Source organism: Monodelphis domestica, chromosome 3 (assembly GCF_027887165.1).
Source record: "Monodelphis domestica isolate mMonDom1 chromosome 3, mMonDom1.pri, whole genome shotgun sequence".
NCBI lineage: Eukaryota > Metazoa > Chordata > Mammalia > Didelphimorphia > Didelphidae > Monodelphis > Monodelphis domestica.
In genome coordinates, this window is record NC_077229.1 from 105,806,493 (window position 1) to 105,833,981 (window position 27,489).

A 27,489-nucleotide genomic window follows, 5' to 3' on the forward strand; every position below is an offset into this window, starting at 1 on the left:
AGACTTGATGCAGAGATTATCCCCTCTCCCAAAAACCCATTTACCTGTTTCTCTTCTCATTTTAACTACACTATATTTATCTGTCTTTTAAATTTTGTACAATTAAAATAGACCATTTTAGCTTGAGTGATCTTTATTAGTTTGTTTAATCATGAGCTCTTTCCTTATTTATAGATCTGAAAGGTAATTTCTTGTTCCTCTAATTTGTTTATAATGGAACCTTTTTATAACTAGGTTTATCCATTTGAAGCTTATCTTGGTGTATGGTGTGAGTTATTGATTTAAACCTAATTTCTGTCACATGGCTGTCCAGTTTTCTAGGAAGTTTTTGTTAAATAGTGAGTTCTTCTCCCTGGGCACTGGTGTCTTTTGGTTTTTCAAACACTAGACTGCTATATTTGTTTCTGTATGTTATTTACCTAATCTATTTCACTGATCAATTTCCCTTTTTAAACCTTTATCATATTTTTGTTTTATTGATTATTGCTATCCAGTACTCAATACTGATTGATCTTGGCTCTATTTTAGTTTTCAATGAGCTCATTTTCTTGACTAAGATTTACTACTTTCTCTAATAAGTTCTTTATTCCCTTTCCAATTTTCACCAGAGATTACATTTCTTTTTTTATCCGTTGCTTCATTTTCTCAAATATTTTCAAAGTCTCTGTAGAAAATTTATTTTTTTTCCTGAGTCTTTGTTTGCAATTATTGTAGAGTTATTTTTATAATAAATTGGATTTCAAGGTATCTCTGGAACTATAATAATTCTTTATAGTGGTGGTTGTCTTTTGTTCATTTATATCTTCAGCCTTAATTCTAGGATGAGGGCTTCATGCCAAAGCCAGACTCTGTACCCTTCACTTTTTTGGTAGAATAGCCAGCTTTTCTTGGTTTCAGTCTAGATTTCTTTGTTGACTTCTGCTTCCTAGGATGTGTCTATGCTAAGATCACTGGGAAATCTTAGGCTTCTTTCAGTTTCAGTGTCCTAGCTCTTTAGATATCTGTGGTATCATCTAGTATTGAGAATCTGTTTTGAGTCTAACCATTTACTAGGTTTTTTTTAAGGTGTACCCTTCACCAAAAAGACCTTTAGACAAAATTCATAAGGTAGTGGTAGGAAAATACAAATATTTAGATTGCATTTGACTAATTTGTTGTTAATTAGCATGTCCACTGGAATAGGAAAGAAGATAATCAAGCATGGCAAGTTTACTCTCTGGTATCAGATTAAGTAAAAGTATCAATGAAGTTTAATTTTGAAAATTAAAGAATATGAGGATTCTGTAAAATTTGGAAGGAATCTCAAAAGTCTTACCCATAGCTATACAAGTTCATCGTCATATGTACATTAGTTATTCAGTCATCCAACTTGTGCCCCAGGAGTGTACTGCCTCTTTGGAATGGTTCTCAGTGTTAGGAAGTTTTTATTGCATCTATCTTAAATCTGCAACTGTACCTTCCATTCATTATATACTTTGAGGCCAACCAGAACAAGTGTCTATGACAATCTTTCAAATAACTGAAGACAGGGGGTAAGCTGGGTTGCTCAGTGGATTGAGAACCACGCCTAGAGACTGGAGGTCCTAGGTTCAAATCTGGCCTCAGCCACTTCCTAGCTGTGTGACCCTGGGCAAGTCACTTGACCCCCATTACCTAGCTCTTACCACTCTTCTGCCTTGGAGCCAATACACAGTATTGACTCCAAGACAGAAGGTAAGGGTTTAAAAAAAAAATCAAATAACTGAAGACAGATGCTATGTTCTTATTTTAGACAAGCCCCAGTTCATGATTACCTTTCCTAAAATGAGGTACTTAGATCTGATCAGAATATTCTGGATGTGGTTTGATATAGGCAGACAATATAGCAGGACTATCATTCTGGTTACTGGGTTCCTCTTAATGTATCCACGGTTACCTTTTTTTTTTTGACTGCCAAGTCACACTGTTGATTCATGTTGAGCTTGCAAAGGAACTGCTATCCAATCTTCCTCATTTTATACTTGCAAAATTTTTATTGCTAAATAAAAAATTCAATTTTTAAAAATTTATGTACTTATTTAATTTAAAATTTTTTAATTATTGTTCATTTAATTTAAAATCTAAATTTTAAAACTATAAGTGATGTTTCTAAATCCCAAATGCCTCTTATTAAATTTCTTCTTGTTGGAAATATTTTTGAATTTTAATTATAATATAGTGTCTTAGTTTTTAATCTTCTGCAAATTTGATGGGCATTTCTAGCTATGCCTTTATTCAAGTCATTGATAAAAATGTAATGGAAAATGGTTTGAATGATGATCCAGTAAAGTCCATTGACAAGGAGCAGTCAAACAGGTGGGGAGAAGCAGTATCATAAAAATCCAGAAAAGAGAGACTAACCAGCTGGACACAGGTATTAGATGTTGTTGGCTATGGAGGCACAGGAGTGTGATCTCAGCTATTGGGGAGGCTGTATTCAGGGAGACTATTTCAATTGAGTGTCATCACTAAGTTTGGCATTAATGTGATGAGTCCATGGAAACAGGGGAGCCACCAAACTTCTAAGGAGGGGGGAACAAATTTTAGCCCAGGTTGGAAATTGTAGGCCAGAGCTTCTGGACTAATAAGTAGTGGGAGAATCAGGCCTTGAGTAGCCCCAAATTTTCCAATTGGAGGAAGATGGGGATATTCAGTCTTAAAAAATAAAAGGTGTCAAGTGCTGCAGAGAGCTCAAATAAGGCTAAAAATTGACAAAGATTGAGGCATGGCCCCTCCCTTGATACTCCTAGTCTTGATACCAGCCTAGCCTCTATACCCTTTGTAAAGAAGGAATCTACTATCCCTGACACCACCAGTACCATTGTTGGCCACTTAACACTGATTGGGCAGACAAGCCAACCTTACTTGAATCATCAAAGTACCCTGAGGAAGAGATAGGAGGTAGCATGTTCGTGCAAATCTAACTACTGCCTCCTAGAACCTGATGGAGACAGCCTAGAATCATGAGTCCAACTGGCCTTACTCTAGATTCTATTCTTGTCCCTGCAGTCACTGCCCAGGGACACAATCTGTAGGTAGATATGATTTAGCCACTTTGCAGTTTGCTAAAGGCCAACTTCCTTAGCACCAACAGAAAACTAAGAAGGAAGACACTTGCCACTGTTAAATAATTCACCATCAGAAATGGATAGGGTTCTAATTATGGAAGTGACTTTAAAGAAGAGGCGTTACTATCTACATTGTTATTGTACCCTAAGTATTATTCAACCTTTCTGTCTGACTTATAACGGAAACTTAACTATATGTGTTATCTTACCTGTTAGAGGATTTCTTAATATTTTTTGTGTCTTTGACCACTTGGGCAGTCTGGTGAAGGATATGGACCCCTTTTCAGAATGTTTCTAAATTTTAAAATTAAAATGTCAGGTTATAGAAAAAAACAATTATATTGAAAAAATACAGTAAGGGGGCAGCTCGGTAGGTCAGTGTTGAGAGCCATGTTTAGTCAGAAGACCAGGGTTCAGATCCAGCTTCAAGGTACTCTGAAGTTTTGTGACCCTGGGCAAGTCACTTAAAACCCCCCATTGCATAGCTTTTATTGCTCTTCTGTGTTGTAACTGAAACTTATTATTAAGTTTAAGATGGAAGATGAGGGTTAAAAAAATGCAGTTATAAAGTATTTTTTTTTAAATAACATGATCTGGGTTATAATGGCAACTCTATAGATTGCCTTGTTTTTGCTTTAGGACTTCCAGTGTTTTGCACATAATAACGTGCTTTTCTATTCTTTTTTTAAAGAAAAGACCACTAGACTTGGTAATCAAGAGATTAATGGCTTTGGAGAGAGCAACTTCAATTGAGTGATAAGGATAAAAACAGCTTAAAATAATGTTCTGAAAACTGTAGTAATGTACTCAATGTTCATTGTAGGAAGGTTCCTCTGACAAATCCCTCCTACAAATTCTATCTTTGCTTGCTGTTCTCTACAGGTTTGGAGTGAGGCACGGGGATTTTTTCCCTGATATTCTTATTGCTCTCATCAGCTTAATTTTATAGGTAAAGTAAGGACAATATTCCAGGATTCTCAGATTTTTTAGTCATGTTCCCCATTTAACCTAAAATATCTGCATCAATGAATCATAGAGATGGGTAGAACCTTAGAGACCAATAGTCAAAACTAAATCGAATTAAGGATCTCCTCTTCAACATAGCTGGTAAGTGTCCATACAGTGTTTATGGGAAAACTTCCAAAGTGGAACTCGTTATCTACTGAGGCAACATGTCCCACTTTTGGATAGTTTTTGTTAGGAAATTTCTCCTTATATAAAAAAAGAGCAAGTCTGACCATGTGACCTCTCTATTCAGTAAACTCTGGTGGTTCCCTGTAAACTATAAATAAAATTGCCTGGCACTCAAAATCCTTCATCATCTCCCTCCCTCCATCTTTCTAATTGTCTTACATCTTACAGTCCCCATATGTACTTCGATCCAGTGGCACTGACTTCCTTGATGTTCCTTGAACCAAAATACTTTTTCTCTCAATGTAGCTGTTTTCTGTAAAGATTAGAATTTAGGGGAGACTGAGGCAGGTAGAAATTAGTTTCTCTCTGCAAGGAGTATTATATTTTTTAGAGGTTTATTAAGGATTAAGGATTAAAGAAAATACAGGATAAGGAAAACGTGCCTAGGCCAGAGGCCTAGACAAGACCTCACCTACATTATGGAAAGAGCCATGTCTGCTCCAAAACGGAAGTCCAAAAAGAGAGAGAGCTCAAAAGCCTTTGCAATCAGCTTAAGTACCTTCTCGATCTCGCCCACCTCAGAATTCCATGAGATTACAAAGCATTTTGGGGAAGTGGGGCAAGGACTTGTGGGGATTGAAGTCCAGAGTTCAAATCTCAATTTTAATTTCCATATCTGACTTTTGTCTTTCCTCCTCCCACCTAACTTTCTTCAAGTCCCAGTTAAAATCTCACCTTCTACAAGAAGCCTTTCTCTAAAGCCTTTATTCTCTTGATTATTTCCTATTTAACCTGTCCTTTGTCTGTTTTTTAAATATAGAACTGTTTGCATTTAGAACGAAGGTTCTTTGGGAGCAGGGAGTTACCATTTTTTTTCATCCCTAGCACTGATAAGAGTGCCTATTACATAATAGGAACTTAGTAAAGGTATACTGACTGATTCTTGACATCAAGCCTAAATTTGCTTTATTACAACTTCTAAAAATTCTGCTCTTTTGACTCCAGTGACCTAAAAAAACAGAATTAACCCCTCTTCTTGTAAAAGTTAAAATTAAATTTTAATAATAAAAATTCTCTTAATGATCATTACAAATCAAGGTAAAAAGAAGATACAAAAATAAAGACCACATGCCCATGGCTGGTTAGCCATTTTTTAGTCAACCCCATTCATCGCCATCAATGCTGATTCTATATCAGAGAGGGAGCCTTCAAAGCCCACACCCTTTATTTTCTGCCTATAGGAAGTACGTAATGACAGGAAGTCAGTGGGTTCTTGGGATATGTAGTTCTTTTTTAGGATAACAGATTTTCAATCATACATTCCCCCTCTGACACGCATAGAAGACTAGTCTCTCCAAGGGGGTCTTGTAAACATATCAACTTTGAAATTGCAATAATTTGAGGATAAGAGGAAAAGAGAACAAAACCAGTAATTGCTAGGTGCATTGACAAAAAGCCAGTTAGGGGGCAGTCCCCTTTTGGCATAAGAGTATATATTCAAATTAAATGTTCAATCAATCACACCCAAAGTTCATTCTGGGTCTTCTTGATGTAGCTTGTGGTCTGTAGAGGCATCTTCATGGTGCCTTCTAAGAAGAGTTCATTTTCTGGATTTGGAGAGGGTAACGTGTTTCTTAACCTAAAATTGCTCTCAAAAAGAATTTAAAATTTGCAATTTAAAATAATAATAATACATTTCCCCCTGAAGAGGGTATTAAAAAACACAGGGATCACTTAGGGATGCATGGCTGAGTTATGAGGTATATAAATCAATTGGCAAGAGAAATAAAAAAAATATTGTAAAAAATCTAAATAAATAAGTTCTGGATGAAATATAGACTGTCAAAGTCTTATGTGTAAAAATTCTAAGTAAAGGAAAAATAAATCCATAACAGGTCCTTGAATCAAGGCTTGACTAAGCAATTATGCATTTACCCAATCACTAGCCAGGACTATAGAAAGTTTGCCACACAATGAAAGACAGAAAAGGGATTAGATTATAGGAGCCAGGGAGGAGCCAGATTTGAGATACTTGGTAGACTGTGGGACAAGAAAGATCTGCCTTTAACACATGTTAAACAGCCGCAACCTTGAACCCCAAACAAGTTCAAGTCCTCTTGTCTTGGCTCAAAATTTTCATGAATCCCATTGGGATTGGTTGGTCTCTTTGACCTTGTGCTCGATAGGCACTATGCAGTTTAGCTTTGTGTTTCTTTGGCACTGTGCAATAGCTCTTTTTGTATTCTCTTGTCCTAGAATCAGACAGAATTATTAAGCAAAGTACCATAATTCTTTTTTAAACAATCAGTGGCATCATTTTTACAGTCTCAAACTTTTGGGGTATGCAGTGACATTATAGCAAATATATTTTAAACTTACATTACTACAAAATCAAAAAAGTTAAAGAAAATCTCAATGCTGGTGACATGTGCTTCAAATACAAAATGGAGAGAAAAAATAAAACTGAAATAGTATATTCCATATGCAAGCAAAAACAATAATAAAAGTTTTAAAAAACAAAAATATATAGCTTACAATCATTGACACTGTCAGCTAAGGAAATGTAGAATACAAAAATTTCTCACCAAAAATGAGATCCATTTTTTCTTCAAACCTGACCATGATCCACTGTGAGTACAAGCAAATGATTTTCACAAAGTAACAGTTTTTTATAAAGAACAAAAGTACAACATGTAATGTGCATTCAAAAAGTATCAAAATCCCCCAAATTATAATAGCCCATTTAATGACAATAGCAAGCAAACCCACTCATATTTCATATAAGTTGCCCCCCCCAAAAAAAAAACCCATGAACTGATTGATATTTGTCACAATTTTTACAGATATAGCAAATCTTTCAACCTTGGCAAGTATATTTTTAAACAAAGTAAAACCTATTTGGGTCTAGAACATCAAGAAATCTAGATTGTTCTGGTGGAAGTAAATTAAATTGAAGAATTTTGCAGGAGCTCTCTTTGGCTTCCTGCTTTCATAGAAATACCTTGGTAGGAACATTTCTTTGTTTCTCTACCTTTAATACAACATTCTTTAAAATATAAATATAAAAAAAACTCATCCATTCAGAAACCACTAGTTAATTAAAATTATTTCTGACGACCCCTTAATGCTAAATTAAATTCTTAGCTAATTAAATTCTCTAAAGGTTTGTTTAGCCAGGTTGAGTCCATCCATCATCTGTGTGACAATTAACAAATGCAAAATGGGGGGGGGGGGCGCTGTTTATGGGATTTTACAATATTTTGTTCAGTAGTCATAAGGGAAAGGTAACAGAATATATCTAATAGTTAAAACACAGTAGATTAAAATGATTCAGTATAACAGAACAGTATCAAATACATTTAATATATGAACTTAAAACAACATAATTAAATCTTAAACAAAACAATCAGCAAAATAAAATAAGATACAGAGACTTTAATTTAAAAAAATAGAGTCTGAATAGGCTTAAAATTATACTTCCCAACCCTTTAAAGTTCCTTTTTCTAAAATTCAGATCCCTATTGTCAGCACTGTGGGATGTCCCATAGTGAGGGAGAACATGGGTTTTAGGAATCTCAAACTGGGCAGGCCCAAATGGCAAAGGTTTGTAGGGGGATGAATTTCTCCCCTGAATCTCAGACAAGATAGTTGAAAGGATGAGTGGTAGAAACAAAAAAACATCCTAAAGCTGGAAGCTGTTTGAAATAGGTAATGAAGTGCTCTTTCATAGAATACACTATTATTGGAATAAATTTCCTGTTTGGAAGAGTCTCTTCCTTCTCCCTATTCCCCCTTGAGGTAAAATGCTAGTTTCCCCAGAGGGAAGTAGAAGGCTAATCATTGCCTAAGGAACAAAAACACCATGGTTTTTTTTACCATCTGCCCTGAGGAGGGACTCCAGGGATTCCTAGCTTCTTGGTGGTAGCAATAGGGATCAGGGTCAGGTGGGGGCAGAGGCTGATTTAGGACTGAGCTGGAGATCAGAAGGATTGCTGGGGGCTGGGTCCAGAAGATCAGGAGGAAGCAGTATCAGCAATGCCAGAGTCAACAGCGAGAAGGAAGGAAGGAGGAACGAAGGACTCAAGCAGTTGGAGGAGAAAAGCGGCTTATTTCTTCTTTGCCAAGAGTCCTCCCAATAAAAATAGCCTAGCCAGTAGGGAGAGTGAGCAACCGGGAATAAAGTAGTAAAAGAAAAATGAAACAGCTTCAAAGAGAGTTGGAGGTTGTGAGGGTGGGGGAAAAGCCTTGGCAGGAGAAATGTGGCTTAAGAAAATTTTATCTAGGCTATCTTAAAAATTTGAGAGGTTCTTCTCCAATTAGTTGTTGCCATTATCCTCTGTCTACAGGAAGTAGGTAATGACAGGAAGTCAGTGGGCTCTTGGGATATGTAGTTCTTATTTAGGGTAACAGATTTTCAATCATACATTCTGTAGGATATTTGTTCAAATACTTGACCAACTGTCATGTCCCCATTAAATATTTTCTTCTCTATATTAAACATCACCAGTTCTAGAATTCTGTCTTCTCTTTGGAAACAGTGAGTAGTTGAAAATGACTGAGATTTTGAACCTAATTAAAGGATAGTAGTGGCCTTGACAAGAATAGGAAAATTCAGGAGATGGATTTGAGTAAGAAGATATTTAGTTCTTTTTGGACATGTTAAGTTGGAAATGCCTCACAAACAACTGATGTGAAATGTTCCTTAGGCAATTAAAGCTCATTGTTTACAAATGAGGAAACAAAGATATCTGGATTGAAGTATGTAAAGCCTAGAAAAATTGAAGTAGGGAAGGGTTATAGAAAGGTTTTGAATGCCCTACAGGATTTTGTATTTCATTCTGGAAGTGATAAGAGAACAACTGGAGTTCATTTAGTTGAAGGGTAACATAGAACTTGTACTTTAGGAAAATGAGTTTGACAGTTGAGTGAGGAATGGACTGATATAGATACTTCTAACTGCATATCCTTTCTCTAGTTCATTCTAACCAAATAACTTTTTTTTTAATTACATTTAATTTTTTTCTTAATTACATGTAAACAAAAATTTTTATTCTTTTGGGGGTTCCATATTTATTCCCTGTCTTTCTCCCTTTTCCCCTACTTGAGAAAGCAAGCAATTTGATAAAGATTATACATGTTCAATCATGAAAAACATTTCCATATTAGCCCTATTGAAAAAGGAAATGAAGATCAACCCTCCCCCCAAGAATAATAAAATTTAAAAAGTATGCTTCAATCTGCATTCAGATTTCCATCAATTCTTTCTCTGCAAGTGAATAGCATTTTTTATCATAAGTCCATTGGAATTGTCTTAGATTGTTGTATTGCTAAAAACAACCAAGTCATTCATAGTTGAGTCATTATACAATATTGCTTACTATGTACAATATTCTCCTGGTTCTGTTTGTGTAAGTATTCAAGGTTTTATAAAAGCATCCTTTTCATTATTTCGTATAGCAAAATAGCATTCCATCACAGTTGTACATCACAACTTGTTCAGCCATTTCCCAATGGATGGACCTCTACTCAATTTCTAGTTCTTTGCCATCCAAAAAAAAAAAAGGCTGCTATATGGGCATCTAGATAGCATAGTGGATAGAATGCCAAACCTGGAGTTAGGAGGACCTTGGTTCCAATACAACTTCAGACACTTCCTAGCTGTGTGACCCTGGGCAAGTCACTTAATTCTATTTGCTCTCTAGCCCTTGCTGCACTTCTAGAATTGATACTAAGCCAGCAGGTAAGAGGCTTTCGTTGTTTGTTTTTTTTTAACTGCTATAAATATTTTTGTATACATAGGTCAGTTTCTTTTTTATTTGATCCCTTTGGGGCACAGACCTAGCAGTGGTATTGCTGGAACAAAGGATTTGCAGTTTGTAGCCCTTAGGGCATAGTTTAAAATTACTCTCTAGAATTATTGATCAGTTCACAACTCTACTAAGAGTGCATCAGTGTCCCTATTTTTCCACATCCTCTCCAACATTTGTAATTTTTCTTTTCTGTCATCTTAGCCAATCTGATAGATTTTAGTCTAATCAAATAATTTCAACTTCTTTAACCTTTTTTTTAAACCTTTACCTTCTGTCTTAGAATTTATGCTAAGTATCCATTCCAAGGCTGAAGAATAAGGGCTAGGCAATTGGGGTGTCTTGCCCAGGGTTTCAGAGCTAGAAAGTGTCTGAGGCCAGATTTCTCTGGGCCTTGTGTGATATTCCATTAGCTGCCCCTCTTCTACCCTTTCTGAGAGGTTCCATTTCTTAGCACTGTTTTTTTCTGTTCAGTAAAGCTTCAGTGAGGATGTAACACAATATTTTAGTTTTTTGCTTTTTTTTTTAATAGGGACAGAGTAGTCTGCAGGAATGATTTGGGCATTGCCTTTTTTAAATGTGAAGATTGCTAAGAATTAACCTGTTATCTGACTAATATCTTTTATTATGATCCATTAATACCTTGAGAGGCAGCATAATATAAATAGAGAGCTAGCCCTAAAGCCTGAAAGACCTAGGTTCAAGTCTTGCCTCTAGCATGCTGGTTATGTGATCTTGCGTAAGTCACTTAACCTCTCTCTCAGTGTTCTAGGCTACTCTGAGATTATAATTCTCATTCCTCAGGAATTCCCCAAGTCAAATCATGGGGTAAGTTCTATCTATATTACCATTGTAGCATTTTTATTAGCAATACTAGGTCCATTATGAGAGCAAGTCTGTTGTAATAGCCTTAGCCACCCAGCCACTTTCCATCAAATATATCTGCGTTATTTGTTTTTTAAGTGTACTTCTCTACTTTTGTCTCTATTTCTATCTACATATGGCAAATTATACTTGGAATACTTTAGGGAGAAGGTATCTGCTTGTCAAGATGCTGTGGGTTGGGGTTGGGAGAGGATTCCTGCTCAAGTAAAAGTTGAATTAGATGCTTCTGCTGGTCTTTTTCACCTCTCAGATTCTTGAATCTCCTGATTTGTATTGCTTTAAAAAGACTAGTTCTCTGCATCCAGTGTTCTCAGCCATGAGGTAGAGATTAAGTAATTGTCTCATTTAAAGGACAACAACTAGCCTTCTCTCTTCACTCTCAGTATGGAGCCTTGTTCCCTCCCTTCAGCCTCTTGATGCAGAAGGGTGTTGTGAAAGTATCTCCTGATGCAAGTACTTCTTTTAGGATGCCTTCCTCACCCTGCTCTTAAGCACTTGGTATATTTAAGCTTCAGAGGCTTTTGGTTAGCAAATGTTGCTTTTCTACACACAAAGGTCAGGAGGGTGGCCACTCAATTGTTATATCATTGTTCTCCCATTCTTTCCCTTTTTATTTTTTTCATGCTAGTAGCCAGCTGTGTGTCAGTAAAATTTAATTTATTGCTGTGGGTACAGTTGAATAGAAATTAATAAAATTTGTATTCTAGGTCAGAACAGGTAACTCCGGAGAGGAAACCTGAAAATGATGAGAAGCTGTCAAAGAAAAAAACTGGTAAAGTAAGTATTTTAAAATTATGGATATGTTCATTTACAATTTATACTCTTATCAGACATAACTTTAATTCTTGGAAGATACAATAACTCACATTGATATAGTGCTTTATTTGGAAAGTGGTTTAGATTTGGAGGATGTCCCAAAACCTGTAGTGCAATTTTAAGCTTTAATTATCTTAAAATCACACTAAGACTTTTAGGACACCATTTATAAGCTTACAGAATTGGAAGTAGCCACAGAAGCCAGGAACTTCCCATGACCATGATCATTGTATGATCACTCACCTGATAATACCTTTGGATCTGTGTCGTTCCTGGAGTACAAGCAACTGCTTTATCTTCAGTGGAATTAGTCCATTCCTCTTCTGGAAGGGCCTCACAGCTGTTATTTAAGTTCTAAATGGTCAATAGTCCTTCTATTTCTCTATGTGACATTCTTCTACCCTTTAGTCTTCTGACATAGTTCAGGATCCTTTTTTCCTCATTCATATCCTTTTTTTTCCAAGAACACTTGATTCCCAATTATAACTTAGAGGATGGAGAAATATTCTTCAAACCCCATTAGCCCTCTTTTCTAAAAGGTTGCACTTTAATCAAAGATAAAGTCATTTGACTAAGACAGTCACATTATATAGGTTGTTGCAGCATTTCCCCCTTTACTCATAGTTGTCGATATTAGTTTCCTGGAGAACTAATATGGCAAAGTGCTTGTGGGGTTTCCAGTTCTAGAACTGGTTTTTGTTTTTTTGTTTTTTTTTTGACATTAAAAAAATAATTTTTTGTTCATTCTTTATAGAATATCATTTTGGTACTTGAATATCAATATCACTTATTCTCATCTCCTTCAATTTCTCCCAGTTTTAAAAAAGAATCTTCCTTTTTGCATCAAATAAGCTTATCATTCTATATCTCATCCATCACCCTTTTCTTAGGAAGCAGAGAGTTTACTTAACCATTGTTTCTCAGAATTTGTGATTGGTGGTTGTGATTTATCATTATTCTTAAATCTTTCAAAATAGTTTTTTTTTTAACAATGTGGTGGTCACTATATAAATTGTTCTCTCAGTTCTTCTCATTTAATACATAATAATCGTAGCAATTCTAATAATAAGGGAATGTTAATAATGAAAGTCACTTTGGGGGGTTTCAGTGGGTGTTTCCATCCTTCCTGGGGGCTGCTTTGTAGTCCCTGGTTTCCACGTGGACCATGTCCAACAGCGTGGTCTTTGATGGCTCCCAGCATCTTTCCCCTTTTTTGTTTTTTTAATTGGAGTGACTTCAATTCACCTTGGACTTGATGTAGGGTAGAACCTAGCTATGGATGATGACTGTTACACAGTCAATCAATCTTCTAGGTATGTGACATTCTACAATTTGATTGGATATTATCATATCACCTAAACAACACTCTTGTGATGTTACTACAACAAAGAATTCTGTGATCATTTACTAGGTTTCTACAATACTCTGTGATAGATATGATTAATGTGAACAAAGCCATTTGTTGGTTAGTACACCTTGACCTGCTGAGAGGATCATTGTGCTTTTGGTCAGCTTTCACTATCCATCATAATTGCTTGGGAGATGAACAACAAAACATCTTCATATCTAGGTGTGAGGACTTAAAGCAGACCAGTTTTGGGGTTTTCCTCAATTTACAAGTTCTGTTTTTCTTGTGTTACTTTGAAGTGCCTAGCAATGCTGCTTGGCTTCTGTTTCAACAAATTCATTGGAGTGTGGTAACTGTAGGAAAAGATTCATTATAGTACTCAAGCTTTTGGCCAGTGTTTATTGTAAGGCCTTGGAGCATGTCTTGTGCTTGAGAAAGGAGGGGTCATGGGCAGTAATCTTTAATTCTGTAATTGCAATCTTTTGGGGGTAATAACCTAGGGGACTTAAAGTAGGTTTTATATATATATATATATATATATATATTTATTGATCTTATAAGTATTTGTTCTCATATTATTTCTCCTGTATTGGGGGGAGAATAATAATCATAACAAGTCCATTAGTGGAGAAAATTTGGGGAGAGAAGTCATAGGGGGTGATCAGCAGGGGGCCCTCATTCTGGGGTCTGCCGACCTCCTTTCCTCAGACTGACCTTGTCAGCCGGTCTCTGTATGATGGCCTCTGGCAACCTTCATGCTTTGTCATCACTAAAATCCTTCACCAAGTGCCCACAGAGAGCACTTTGCATGCCATCTTTAGCACCCGTGCCATATGTTTGCCATCACTGAGCTATAGTATTTGCAGTGGCAAATCATCTCAGCAGGCAATCTAAACTAGGTTAAGGGTAACCAACAGACTTCAAACCCATTGGTCTGTTAGGGATATGTCTATTCCAATCATGTGAAGACTTCCTCTGGCAGAAATGGTGGAAGAGAATAGTTTGTTCCAGTAGCCATGAAGGCAGCTGAATCAGATGCTGTGGAGTGCTTACAGCTTTGTTAGATATCAGAAGAGCCAAAGCCAGCCACTGCAACCTGGACCATCATTAATAGTCATGATTTTTGTCTTATCACTAGACTTAGATGATTCTGGAAGAGAGAGTAAAGCTGATGTCTTACAACTCTGCTTTACTTAAATTTAATTCATGTGCAAGTCAAAAGATGTCACCACTAGTGATGTCATTTTGTTCCTTTTCAAGTACAGAGGATAACAACCAAACAAAATTTAGTGTCTTTTGGTGGTATAATTAGAAATTGGTCTCCAGAAAGGCTGGATCATATGACCAGGGATACATCAATGTGCCTATCCTCCCATAATCCTTAAAACAACTGTATAATTTTTCCTTTTCATCATCTTTGCCAATTTGAAGGGTGTGAGGAGGAACCTCAAAGTTGTATGCATTTGTATTTCTGTTGTTATTGGTGATTTGGAGTATCGTGTTTTATGTTGATTATAGCTTGCCATCTTTTGATATGTCTCCTTTTGAGAGTCCTTTGAATATTTGTCTGTTGGAGAATGGTACTTGTTCATATAAACTTAAATCAGTTTTCTGTATGACTTGGCTATCAGATCTTTACTAGAGAAACTTATTGCAAAAGATTTTTTCAGAGTTGACTGTTTACTTTCTAATTTTACCTGCATTGATTTTGATTAAGCAGAAACTTTTGGTTATGTGAACAAAACTGTCCATTTTATATTCTATGATCTTTACCTTGTTTGGTACCTTGTTTGGTAAAGAATTCTTCTCATAGCCATAGTTTTGAAAGGTCTTGCCGCTGCTATTCTGATTTGACTGTGATATGACCTTTTATGTCTAGTATCTATATTGTGCTATTTGTTGTGAAATGTTTGTCTAAATTAGTATACTGCTTTCTGGTTATCTAGAAAGTTTTTGTTGAGTAGTGAGTCCATATCCCAGTAGTTTGGGGTCTTGGAGTAATATTGTGTTACTTTAATTATATACTCCTGTATCTTACATACCTAATTTATTCAACTGATCAGCTTTTCAGTTTTTTAACCAGTACCAAATAATGTTTATAATAACTGGTTTTAGTAAAGTTTGATATATGGTACTGCAATGTCCTCTTTGAAATAAATGGTAGGGATTTGGAGATGGGACTGGATGTTATTTAGGCCAGTATCAGAAGAACAATCTGGTTTTGGGAAGGCCACCCAAGACCAGTGCAGGCAGAGCCAGAATCTGAGATGAGACACACACAGAACCCTGTGTTATAAAATAACAGTTGTTTAATAAAATAAGGACAGGTTAGAAGGGAGTTGGATATAACTTGCTCTAATAATAACTACCTACACCTCCCCAGATCTACAAATCTCTTCACAGAGATTGCTTTTGAGTGCTTTCCCTACTCTACTCCTATACTCTCTATATAACCCCAAATTACTGTACTCAGCTAAGCTAACACTAAGCCCCCCTTTTGGTGATCTTAGGAAAGAATTTGTGTGTAAGTCTGAAAGGCCCAATGATGGACCAAGATCCAAGGATCTAGGCCAGGTCTCACAATCGGCTGTCATTTGTCACAAGAGCAGCACAGGAACTCAGCAGATGTCAAATAGCCAACAGGGTAACAGGATAATCCAAACAGTAGGTAGGATGTGAAGATCAGGCAATCAAATGCCCCAGGGAAAAAGCTAATCTTCTCAAGTCCACCCAGAGAGAGAAAAGCCAAAGCCCCTAGGCTCAACTGTCTCTCTCTAACAGCAGCAGCTCTACCCCAGAATTCCAGAACTCTGCATTCTGCTGTCCACCTGCAAACTCACACACCTTACTTAACTTTTCCTATAACAGCTTCCATCTCACTTCTTTAAATTATTTCCCTTGAGATTCTACATCTTTTGTTACTTCCGATGAAGGTTTTTTTTCCTAGCTTAAAAAATTTAAGTCTCAGCAGTTTTAATTGATATGGCATTCAATAAGTAAAATAGATTGTATTGTCTTTTTTATCATATTGTCATGGCCTAAGCTATGAACAATTAATATTTCTTCAATTACCTAGGTAGATCTGTTTCTGTTAAAAATATTTTGTAGTTGTATTTATTTAGTTCCTATCTGTCTTGATAGGCAGATCCCCAAATAATTTATTCAATTCTGTAGTTATTTTAAATTAAATGTCTCTTTGCCTCTCTTACTGCTAAATTTTGTTAATTATATACAAAAAGAAAATAATATTTATACAGAGGTTTATTTTATATCCTGCTAATTGTGTGAAGATGGGATTAACTTTCCCTTGACCATTTTTAGATTTAATCACCAGAAGCATATACACCCCACTTATCCTTAAGCATGGGGAGGTCTGTAACCCATGTGTGCAATAGTGGGTGACAGATCAGAATCAACTGACTGCCCCCTGGGCAGTCCTAAGCAAAACTAAAAGCTGTAATTGGTCCATGTAAAGTGGAAGGAAAGCACAGGAAGTGATGAAAGGAAGGGTCTTTAAAAGTGGCAGGAACTTCCTGTGACCAGCTTTTTCGCCTTGGAACTTGACCTGAAGGATCTCCAGCTTGAGACCTCAGACTGCTCTTCAATTTTCCCTTAGGACTACCACAGGGGTGAGTGAAAAAGACTGACTCCCTTTCCTGGCTTTTCTGGAGGTACTAGCCTCCGGAGAAGCCCCTCATCTTGGAGGAGGCCTTATGGCTAAAACCCTTGTTTAATTTACCTCTGGGTCCCCTTTGCTGGGGCCTCCGAAGCCCTGCCTGGTTTGGACCAGGGCCAGAGTAAATATCTACACTCTCTCTCCCTCTCGTTTCCTTCTTTCCTTCCTTCCTTCTTCCTATTTCCCTCTATTTTATAAATAAATTTCTATAAAGTCATTCTGACTTGAGTAATAATTTCTGGCGACAACATTTCTCATAAGTTTGGTCCAACCCTTTAAATGTTTTCTTTTCATTCCTAATGTTATTTTCCCCATTTTTAAGCCTTTATTATCTTCTGTTTTGGAATCAGTACTAAGTATAAATTCCAATACAGAAGAGTGCTAAGGAGGTAAGTGGGGTTAAATAATTTGCTCAAAGTCACACAGCTAGCTAGTATCTGAGTTCATATTTGAACTCAAGACCTCCTGTCTCTAGACTTGGTGTTCTATCCACTGAGCCACCTAGCCATCCCTCAATTAATTTTTAGTTGACTCTTTAGAGTTCTCTATATAGACTATTGTATCATCTACAAAGTTTGACTTTTTGGTTTCTTTGCTTATTTTAATTTCTTTTTCTCATCCTATTTATATACTTCTTATTTCTAGCACTGTAGCAAATAATAGTGGTTCTAATGGATATACTATCCACATTCCTTACTGAAAAGGGTTCTAAAAATTTTCTCATATATAATGTTGGCCCTTAGTTTTAGATGAAACTGTTTTACCTTATTAAAGTGGTTCATTTATTTCTGTGCTTTTTATTTCTTTTTCATAGAAATTGGTGTTGTATTTTATCCAAAATATTCTCTTCATCTTGCAATATGATTATGTGATTAAAGTTTTTTTTTAATTAATGTTATGTTTATAGTTTTCTTTATGTTGGGCAAAAAAACCCCTTGAATTACTGGCATAAATCCAACTACTCACAGAATAGAATATTCTAATAAGTTGTATTAACTTATGTGCTAATGTCTAATTTAAATTTTTTGTGCTAGTATATATTAGGGATACTAGTCTGTTTTTTCTTTCTCTGATTTCTGTCCCTCAAATTTATATATAATTAAATCATTGCAGAAATTTGATAGGATCTCTTTATTTTTTATAGTTAATGTAGTATTCAAATTGGTTTTTGTTGGACAAAATTTTGTTGGAATAAATTGTTCATTTGTAAAAGCACTTGGTTTGGTGGCTTTTTGTGGGGTGTAGGGTTCATTTTTGTATAATTTCTTTTATCTGAAATGGAAATATTTAAATTCTTTCTTGTTTTGCTAATTTAGGTATTTTTTATTTTTATAAGTGTCTATTTTATCCAAGTTATTACTTTTGTTAGCATGTTAGGGAAAATAATTTTTGAAAAGTTACTCCTTTGTTGTGAATTATTCCTTTTTGCTTTTGATTCTGGTAATTTATTTTAATTTTCCTTTTTAAAAAATCAGATGAGCAATCTACTTGTTTTTGAGAAAATTTTATTTAGTTAATTTAGAATTTACTTATTTTACATTTTTCCATGGTTATAAAATACATGTTCTTTCCCTCCCCCAACCCCCTCCCATAGCTGACGTACAATTCCACTGGGTTTTACGTGTGACTTTGATCAAGACCTATTTCCATATTATTTATATTTGCACTAGGATGATCATTTAGAGTCTATATCCCCAGTCATATCCCCATTGACTCTTGTGATCAAGCAGTTGTTTTTCTTCTGTGTTTCTACTCCCACAGTTCTTCTCTGACTGTGGATAGTGTTCTTTCTCTTAAGTCCTTCCAAATTGTTCTGGATCATTGCATTGCTACTAGTACAGAAGTCCATTACATTCGATTGTACCACAGTGTGTCAGTCTCTGTGTACAGTGTTCTCCTGGTTTTGCTCCTTTCAGTCTGAATCAATTCCTGGAGGTCATTCCAGTTCCCATGGAATTCTTCCACTTTATTATTCCTTTGAGCACAATAGTATTCCATCACCAACATATACCACAATTTGTTTAGCCATTCCCCAATTGAAGGGCATCCCCTCCTTTTCCAATTTTTTACCACCACAAACAGTGCAGCTATGAATATTCTTGTATAGGTCTTTTCCCTTATTATCTCTTTGGGGTACAAACCTAGCAGTGCTATGGCTGGATCAAAGTCTTTTAGCGCTCTTTGGGCTTAGTTCCAAATTGCCTTCCAGGATGGTTGGATCAATTCACAACTCCACTAGCAATGTATTAATGTCCCAATTTTGCCACATCCCCTCCAACATTCATTACTTTCTTTTGCTGTCATGTTGGCCAATCTGCTAGGTGTGAGGTGATACCTCAGAGTTGTTTTGATTTGCATCTCTCTGATTATAAGAGATTTAGAAAGAACACTTTTTCATGCGCTTATTAATAGTTTGATTTCTTTAACTGAAAATTTCCTATTCATGTTCCTTGCCCATTTATCAATTGAGGAATGGCTTGATTTTTTTTTTACAATTTGATTTGGCTCTTTATAAATTTGAGTAATTAGACCTTTGTCAGAGGTTTTTGTTATAAAGATTTTTTCCCCAATTTGTTCCTTCCCTTCTAATTTTGGTTACATTGGTTTTGTTTTTATAAAAACTTTTGAATTTAATGTAATCAAAATTATTTATTTTACATTTTGTGATTTTTTTCTAAGTCTTGCTTGGTCTTAAAATCTTTCCTTTCCCAAAGGTCTAAGAAGTATACTATTCTGTGTTCACCTAATTTACTTATAGTTTCCTTCCTTATATTTAACTCATTCACCCATTCTGAGTTTATCTTGGTGTAGGGTGTGAGATGTTGATCTAATCCTAATCTTTCCCATACTATTTTCCAATTTTCCCAGCAGTTTTTGTCAACTAGTGGATTTTTGCCCTAAATGCTAGGACCTTTGGGTTTATAATAGACTATCTTGCTGAGGTCACTTACCCTGAGTCTATTCCATTGATCTTCCCTCCTGTCTCTTAGCTAGTATCATATTGTTTTGATGACCACTGCTTTATAGTACAGTTTAAGCAGATGAGCAATTTAGAAGAAAATTATTCCTAGTTTTATTTATAAACTAAGTGGTCTGTTTGCTTTCAATTTCATGATCTCTTTAATTTTAGAGTTCTGTTTTGGTGTATAGTTGAAGGTTTTGTTGTTTTTTTTTTTAAACTTGAATGCTCAATTCATTTATCTCTTCATTGTATCTTTTATTAATAACCAGCCTTAGAGATAAAAATTTTCCCTATCATATTGCTTTGGGGGCATTCAAAAAATTTGAATATATTCTTTCATTGTCATTTTCCTTGTTGAAATTATCTCGTTTTAAAATTTTTATTTTTATTAACAAAGTATCCCAGCCCCTTCTCCTCTGCATCATAGAAGGCGGCAAACAGATATGTATATGTAGATTATATCTTTCTTGTTTCCATTTTTCAGTTCATTCTATGGAGATGACATTCACTGATTATTCTTAAAGTATTAAATCAGTACCTGTAGATAATGTTCTCTTAGTTCTATTTATTTCATTCTTAGATACAAAAAATATCAGTTTCACTAGTACAAAATCGGGAGGATTGGTTAAACAGCAGTTGTTTTAGAAAGAATGTGGACGTTTTAGTAGGCTGCAAGTTGAATAATATGAATCTGAAGAATAGTGAGGCAGCCAAAAAAACTAATGCTATGTCTCGGGATCTATTAAGAGGCCTAGCTTCCAGAAGTATGGAAGTGAAAGTCTCCATTATACTTTGAGTTCATCAGAGCTTGTTTGGGAGTTGCAAGAACCATAATTTAAGGAGGATGGGGGAAGCTAGGTGGCACAGTAGATAGAATGCCAGGTCTGAGTTGGGATGACCTGAGTTCATATCTGGCCTTGGACATTTCCTACCTGTATGACCTGGGGCAAGTCACTTAACCTTGTTTGCCTAGCCCTTGCCCTTTTTCTGTCATAGAGCTGTTACTAGGACAGAAGGCAAAGACTAAAAAAGAAAAATTTAAGGAGGGCATTGTTAAGCAGAGAAGAATACAGAGGAAGTAACTAGAATGGTGAAGGGCCTTGTGTCCTGTGTATGAGGATTGGTTGAAGATTACGGGTTAGCATGGAGAAGAGGTCTTGGGGACAAATGATAATTATTGTCTTAAGTATCAAGAAGGTTATTATTATATGGTAGGAGGGATTAGATTTGCTTTCTTTGACCTCAGAGGTCAGAACCAGTTGGGTGGAAGTTGCAAAGAGGTATGACTATCATGAAAACACTTCTAACAGTATGTATTGTGTGGTGAAGTAGTGGGTTCTCTCCCCTTAGTGATCTTCAAGCGGAGGTTGGAGGGCCACTTTTTATGTATGAAATAGTGAGGATAGCATTTTGTTATCCCTCATTCTGGGTAATTGGCCTTATTAGGCTATTCCACTTATTTTGAAATGTCCTTTCTGCTTCTTTGTCCAGCACATGCCTGGTGTAGACTATAATATAAGGGTTCAGATGTGGTGGCCTCACAGCAGTGAAGAAAATAATTTTAACTGAAATCTTGATAGATCTTTACAGTTTTTGTCTGTTTTCTCTTCTCTTCTCTTCTCTTCTCTTCTCTTCTCTTCTCTTCTCTTCTCTTCTCTTACCCTTACCTTCTGTTTTGGAGCCAATACTGTGTATTGGTTCCAAGGCAGAAGAGTGGTAAGAGCTAGGCAATGAGGGTCAAGTGACTTGCCCAGGGTCACACAACTGGGAAGTGTCTGAGGCCAGATTTGAACCTAGGACCTCCTGTCTCTAGGCTTGACTCTCAATCCACTGAGCTACCCAGGTGCCCCCTGTTTTCTTTATTTCATCTTGAAGTGATCTTGGGATGATCGAACTTAAATCAGTTTTTCACCAAGCTTTCCATAAACTTTTGGTTTTTTTGTTATCCCCTAATTATTTTTTTAAGTGGTGCTGTTTATAAGCTTACAACAGTTTTCCTCTAATATTTTGCAAGCAATATTGTATTTCGAATCATTGTTGAACTTGAATCAGTTTTCTCCTCTTAGCAAGGAAATAAAGAGATCAGTGTTTGCTGACTGAAGTAGTTGCTAGGCTCTTGGTCCCTTGGTTATAAATACTTATACTAGTTTAACTTTTCTCCCCTTTTACACTTGAGAAATCTAAGGCTGAGAAAAGCAAAATGACTTTTCCCGGGGCCCCACAACCAGCAGATGTCTGAGGCAGGCTTGGAATTAGGTTTTAACTTATGCCAAATGTAGCTCTATCCACTTAGAACTTAACCAACTATCATCCTTTTCATTTAGCTGCAAGTTCCTTTTGTCTTTTGGTTTCAGGTATATCAAGAATGTCAAGTTAACACTGGTAGTAGAAAAACCGATTCTGGATCCTATCTGTGAACTCTTTAAATTTAGTTCTCAAAAAATTCAAGGTGTAACCTGACTGTCTGGCTCTACAGTCACAAACTCTCTTGGAATGATCACTTTTTCCAAATTCCTGTCAATTCTACTTTAGCAACTAATTTTTGTTTTTTGGTCAACCAAATCAAGAATATAGCCACCTCCCCCTTATTATTTATATATCCTTTGAAAAATGAAGTCACTAGGACAAGTTGAGTTTTATCAGTTGCTTTGCTTTTGACAAAAAGAATTCCAAGAGATTTTGGAAATGTCCCATACTACAATATCACACTTCCCTGCCTTGTGATGTTTTTTAAAATTTCTTTTGTAATTCCTTCTTCTGTCAGGTGGGTTTGTAATATAATTCCATGACAAGATTGCTTCTATTTCTTATATTAATCTTTACCTAAAAATCTTCTGCTACATTTTCCCTTAGAGTTCCTGAATTTTTTCATAAGAGTATGCTTTTTTTTTTTAAGCCCACAAGGAGGGATGTCTTTCACTCTTTAACATCTCCCCCTTCCTATTGGGGATAGCCAGGGCTTGAAGGCTTCCTCTCCCTTGGCTTCCCTTTTGCTTTCCTCCTTTCAAACATCTGGTCTGCTTGACTCCTCACATAGCTTTGATGACGTGAGAGTCATGAACTCAGTGGAAGACTACCAGGTTTTGCTACCTGCCCTGCCAACTGGCCTCCCTCCTGCCAGTATTGTCTTCTAATCTGCTGACAATCTAAGGAACCCTGTATTCAAGGCTATGTTACTAAGTTATTAACAAATGTCTCTTGTGGGGGTGGGGGGAGGATGACACTTTTAAGTTTAATTCACATTATTAACATCTGTACTGCAGCAGAACTTCTGTTTATTGTCTTTTCCAGTTAAGAATGTGAGCTCTCTGAGAGCAGGGACTGTCAATTTTTCTGTTTGTATCCCTTGTATTTTTGATTAATAAAATGTTTCACACATAGTAAATGCTCCATTTATTCTGATTTCATATAAAAGATATTTCCTATCACAGAGACCCCTCTTCCTAAAGGTATAATTACTAATTATTTATCAGAAAGGAGTCAGTGGGGCCAAGATATCAGAGTAGGAAGAAGTATAATTGAGCTCCCCCCACCCAAAACCTCCCCAAATAGCTCTATAAACTGTACCAGACCAAATCCTGAAGGTGAAATCCAAGAAAAATTTTTCTAGGCCAGTCGAGCTCCCTGGTCTTGCATAGAAACTAGGAACAAGTGACAATTGTCAACTCTGTCACTTATTGCATAATTCCAAGTTATTGTTCCAGGGAAGATCAAAGAGGGAACCTGACCCACTGAACACTTATCAGGGTGTAAGGAATAGTCACAGGTCCTATTCTATGTATCAAGCAAGTTTAGAACCAAATAGTAGTGATGAGACTCAATTTCTAAGATCAGAATAGATCTTAGTTCTAGTATCTAGCAGAGTCTAAAACCTACAGAGGAGTAACCTAGAGCAGACTCATAGTTGCTAAATCTAACAACAGTCTACTGTTGCTCAGGTCTAAATTCAAGTTACAATTTTAAAGAGCTCAGACAGAGGTAGTAGTGATCAGACTTTGCCATCAATCAGACCACTTCAGGAGAACTAAGAGCTTGTAGGTCCCAAGCCATAGCTGTCTTTGAAGATTAAGAAGCCTGGAATTATTTGGTACTCCCAAGAAAGTATCAATAGGACCAATACCAACTAACCCTCCAGAAGTGTAAAGAGCTTGACCCTAAACTCTAAGTCAGGAAATAGGCTGGATGAATGAGCAAACAAAAGAAATCCTACCATAAAAAGTTATTGTGGTGATAAAGATGATGAAGACACAAACCCTGAGAGAAAATATCTACAAAACATCTGCAAGCAAAACCTCAAATCAAAACCCAGCTTGGACACAAATTCAACTAGAATTCCTAGAAGAGATGAAGCAATAGTTGTTTTGTTTTGTTTTTTAATAAATCAGTTTTTTATTTTTTTAATTTATTTTTAAAAATTTTTTCCCCATTTGAATTAGTTTAGTCAATTTAGAACATTATTCCTTGGTTACAATAATCACATTATTTCCCTCCCTTCCCTCAACCCACCCTTCCTGCAGCCAACGCTCAATTTCATTGCGTATTACTTGTGTCCTAGATCAGAACCTATTTCCATGTTGTTGATGTTTGCACTAGGATGTTCATTTAGAGTTTATATCCCTTCGACCCATGTATTCAAGTAATTTTTCTTTAGTGTTTTTACTCCCACAGTGTTTCCTCTGAATGTGGATAGTGGTTTTTCTCATAGATTCCTCCAAGTTGTTCAAGATCACTGCATTGCCACTAATGGAGAAGTCCATTACATTTGATTATACCACAGTGTGTCAGTCTCTGTGTACAGTGTTCTGGTTTTGCTCCTTTCAGTCTGAATCAATTCCTGGAGGTCATTCCAGTTCCCATGGAATTCTTCCACTTTATTATTCCTTTGAGCACAATAGAATTCCATCACAAACATATACCACAATTTGTTTAGTCATTCCCCAATTGAAGGGCATTCCCTCATTTTCCAATTTTTTGCCACCACAAAGAGTGCAGCTATGAATATTCTTGTACAAGTCTTTTTCCTTATTATCTCTTTGGGGTACAAACCCAGCAGTGCAATGGCTGGATCAAAGGACAGATAGTCTTTCAGCGCTCTTTGGCATAGTTCCAAATTGCCCTCCAGAATGGTTGGATCAATTCACAACTCCACCAGCAATGCATTAATGTCCCAACTTTGCCACATCCCCTCCAGCATTCATTACTTTTCTTTGTTGTCATGTTAGCCAATCTGCTAGGTGTGAGGTGATACCTCAGAGTTGTTTTGATTTGCATTTCTTTGATTATAAGAGATTTAGAACACTTTTTCATGTGCTTATTAATAGTTTTGATTTCTTTAACTGAAAATTGCCTATCCATGTCCCTTGCCCATTTTTCAATTGGAGAATGGCTTGATTTTTTGTACAACTGGTTTAGCTCTTTATAAATTTGAGTAATTAGACCTTTGTCATAGGTTTTTTTAATGAAGATTGTTTCCCAATTTGTTGCTTCCCTTCTAATTTTGGATGCATTGGTTTTGTTTGTACAAAAACCTTTTAATTTGATGTAATCAAAATTATTGATTTTACATTTTGTGATTTTTTTTTCTAGCTCTTGCTTGGTTTTAAAGTCTTTACTTTCCCAAAGATCTGACAAGTATACTATTCTGTGTTTGCCTAATTTGCTTATAGTTTCCTTCTTTATATTCAGGTCATTCAATGAGTTTATCTTGGTATAGGGTATGAGATGTTGATCCAAACCTAATCTCTCCCAGACTGTCTTCCAATTTTCCCAGCAGTTTTTATCAAATAGTGGGTTTTGGTCCCCAAAACTGAGATCTTTGGGCTTATCATAGAATGTCTTGCTGAGATCATTTACCCCAAGTCTATTCCACTGATCTTCCTTTCTATCTCTTAGCCAATACCAAATTGTTTTGATGACCACTGCTTTATAGTATAGTTTGAGATTTGGAACTGTAAGTCCTCCTTCCTTTGCATTTTTTTTATGATTTCCCTGGATATCCTTGATCTTTTGTTCTTTCAAATGAACTTTGTTATGTTTTTTTCTAATTCACAAAAAAAAGTTTTTTGGTAGTTCAATGGGTATGGCACTAAATAAGTAAATTAATTTGGGCAGGATTGTCAGTTTTATTATGTTAGCTCATTCTACCTATGAACAATCAATGTTTTTCCAATTGTTTAGATCTAGTTTTAATTGTGTGGAGAGTGTTTTGTAGTTGTGTTCATATAGTTCCTGTGTTTGTCTCGGCAGATAGATTCCTAAGTATTTTATATTGTCTAGGGTGATTTTAAATGGAATTTCTCTTTCTAATTTTTGCTGCTGAACTTGGTTGGAGATGTATAGAAATGCTGATGACTTATGTGGGTTAATTTTGTATCCTGCAACTTTGCTAAAGTTGTTGATTATTTCCACTAGCTTTTTGGTTGATTCTTTAGGATTCTTTAAGTTAGACCATCATATCATCCGCAAAGAATGATAGCTTGGTCTCCTCATTGCCAATTTTAATACCTTCAATTTCTTTTTCTTCTCTAATTATGACTGCTAGTGTTTCTAGTACAGTGTTAAATAATAGAGGTGATAATGGGCATCCTTGTTTCACTCCTGATCTTGTTGGGAATGCATCTAGTTTATCCCCATTGCAGATGATGTTGGCTGATGGTTTTAGATATATACTGTTTATTATTTTTAGGAAAGGCCCTTCTATTCCTATACTTTCTAGTGTTTTCAATAGGAACAAGTGTTGTATTTTGTCAAAGGCTTTTTCTATATATATATTGAGATAATCATGTGATTTTTGTCGGTTTGCTTGTTAATATGGTCAATTATGTGGATGGTTTTCCTAATATTGAACCATCTTTGCATTTGTGGAATGAATCCTACCTGGTCATAGTGAATAACCCTTGTGATGACTTACTGGAGCCTTTTTGCTAGTATCCTATTTAAGATTTTTGCATCTATATTCATTAGGGAGATTGGTATATAGTTTTCTTTCTTTGTTTTTGACCTGCCTGGCTTTGGGATCAGTACCATATTTGTGTCATAAAAGGAATTTGGTAGAACTCCTTCTTTGCTTATTCTGTCAAATAGTTTGTATAATATTGGGATTAGTTGTTCTTTGTTTGATAGAATTCATTTGTGAATCCATCTGGACCTGGGGATTTTTTCTTAGGGAGTTCTTTGATGGCTTGTTCTATTTCTTTTTCTGATATGGGGTGGTTTAGGTAATCTTATTTCTTCCTCTGCCTCTAGGCAATTTATATTTTTGTAAGCATCCATGTCACCTAGATTCGCATATTTATTGCCATATAATTGGGCAAAGTAGTTTTTAATGATTGCCTTAATTTCCTCTTCATTAGAGGTGAGGTCTCCCTTTTCATCTTGGATACTGTCAATTTGGTTTTCTTCTTTCCTTTTTTTAATTAGACTGACCAGTACTTTGTCTATTTTATTTGTTTTTTCAAAGTACCAGCTTCTAGTCTTATTTATATAGTTCTTTGACTTTCACTTTTATTAATTTCTCCTTTGATTTTTAGGATCTCTAGTTTAGTCTTCATCTGAGGATTTTTAATTTGTTCACTTTCTAGTTTTTTAATTTGCATGCCCAATTCATTCATCTCTGCCCTCTATAATTTGTTAATATATGAACTCAAGGATATGAATTTCCCCCTGAGTACTGCTTTGGCTGCATCCCATTGGTTTTGAAAGGATGTCTCATTGTTGTAATTTTCTTCAATGAAGTTATTGTTTCTATGATTTGTTTTTTAACCAGTTTTGGAGAA

The 27,489-nt window shown here is 35.9% G+C and overlaps 1 protein-coding gene across 2 annotated transcripts in view; it reads left to right on the top strand.

Annotated features, from left to right (window-relative positions):
- The window catches only part of TOP1MT (DNA topoisomerase I mitochondrial), an 86,022-nt gene that overhangs the window by 17,055 nt on the left and 41,478 nt on the right, over positions 1 to 27,489 (top strand). For both annotated transcript variants that reach the window (XM_056822950.1, XM_056822948.1), the window contains exon 7: positions 11,620 to 11,689. In XM_056822950.1, coding sequence (XP_056678928.1) covers positions 11,620 to 11,689 — 70 coding nt within the window. The remainder of the gene's footprint in view (positions 1 to 11,619; positions 11,690 to 27,489) is intronic.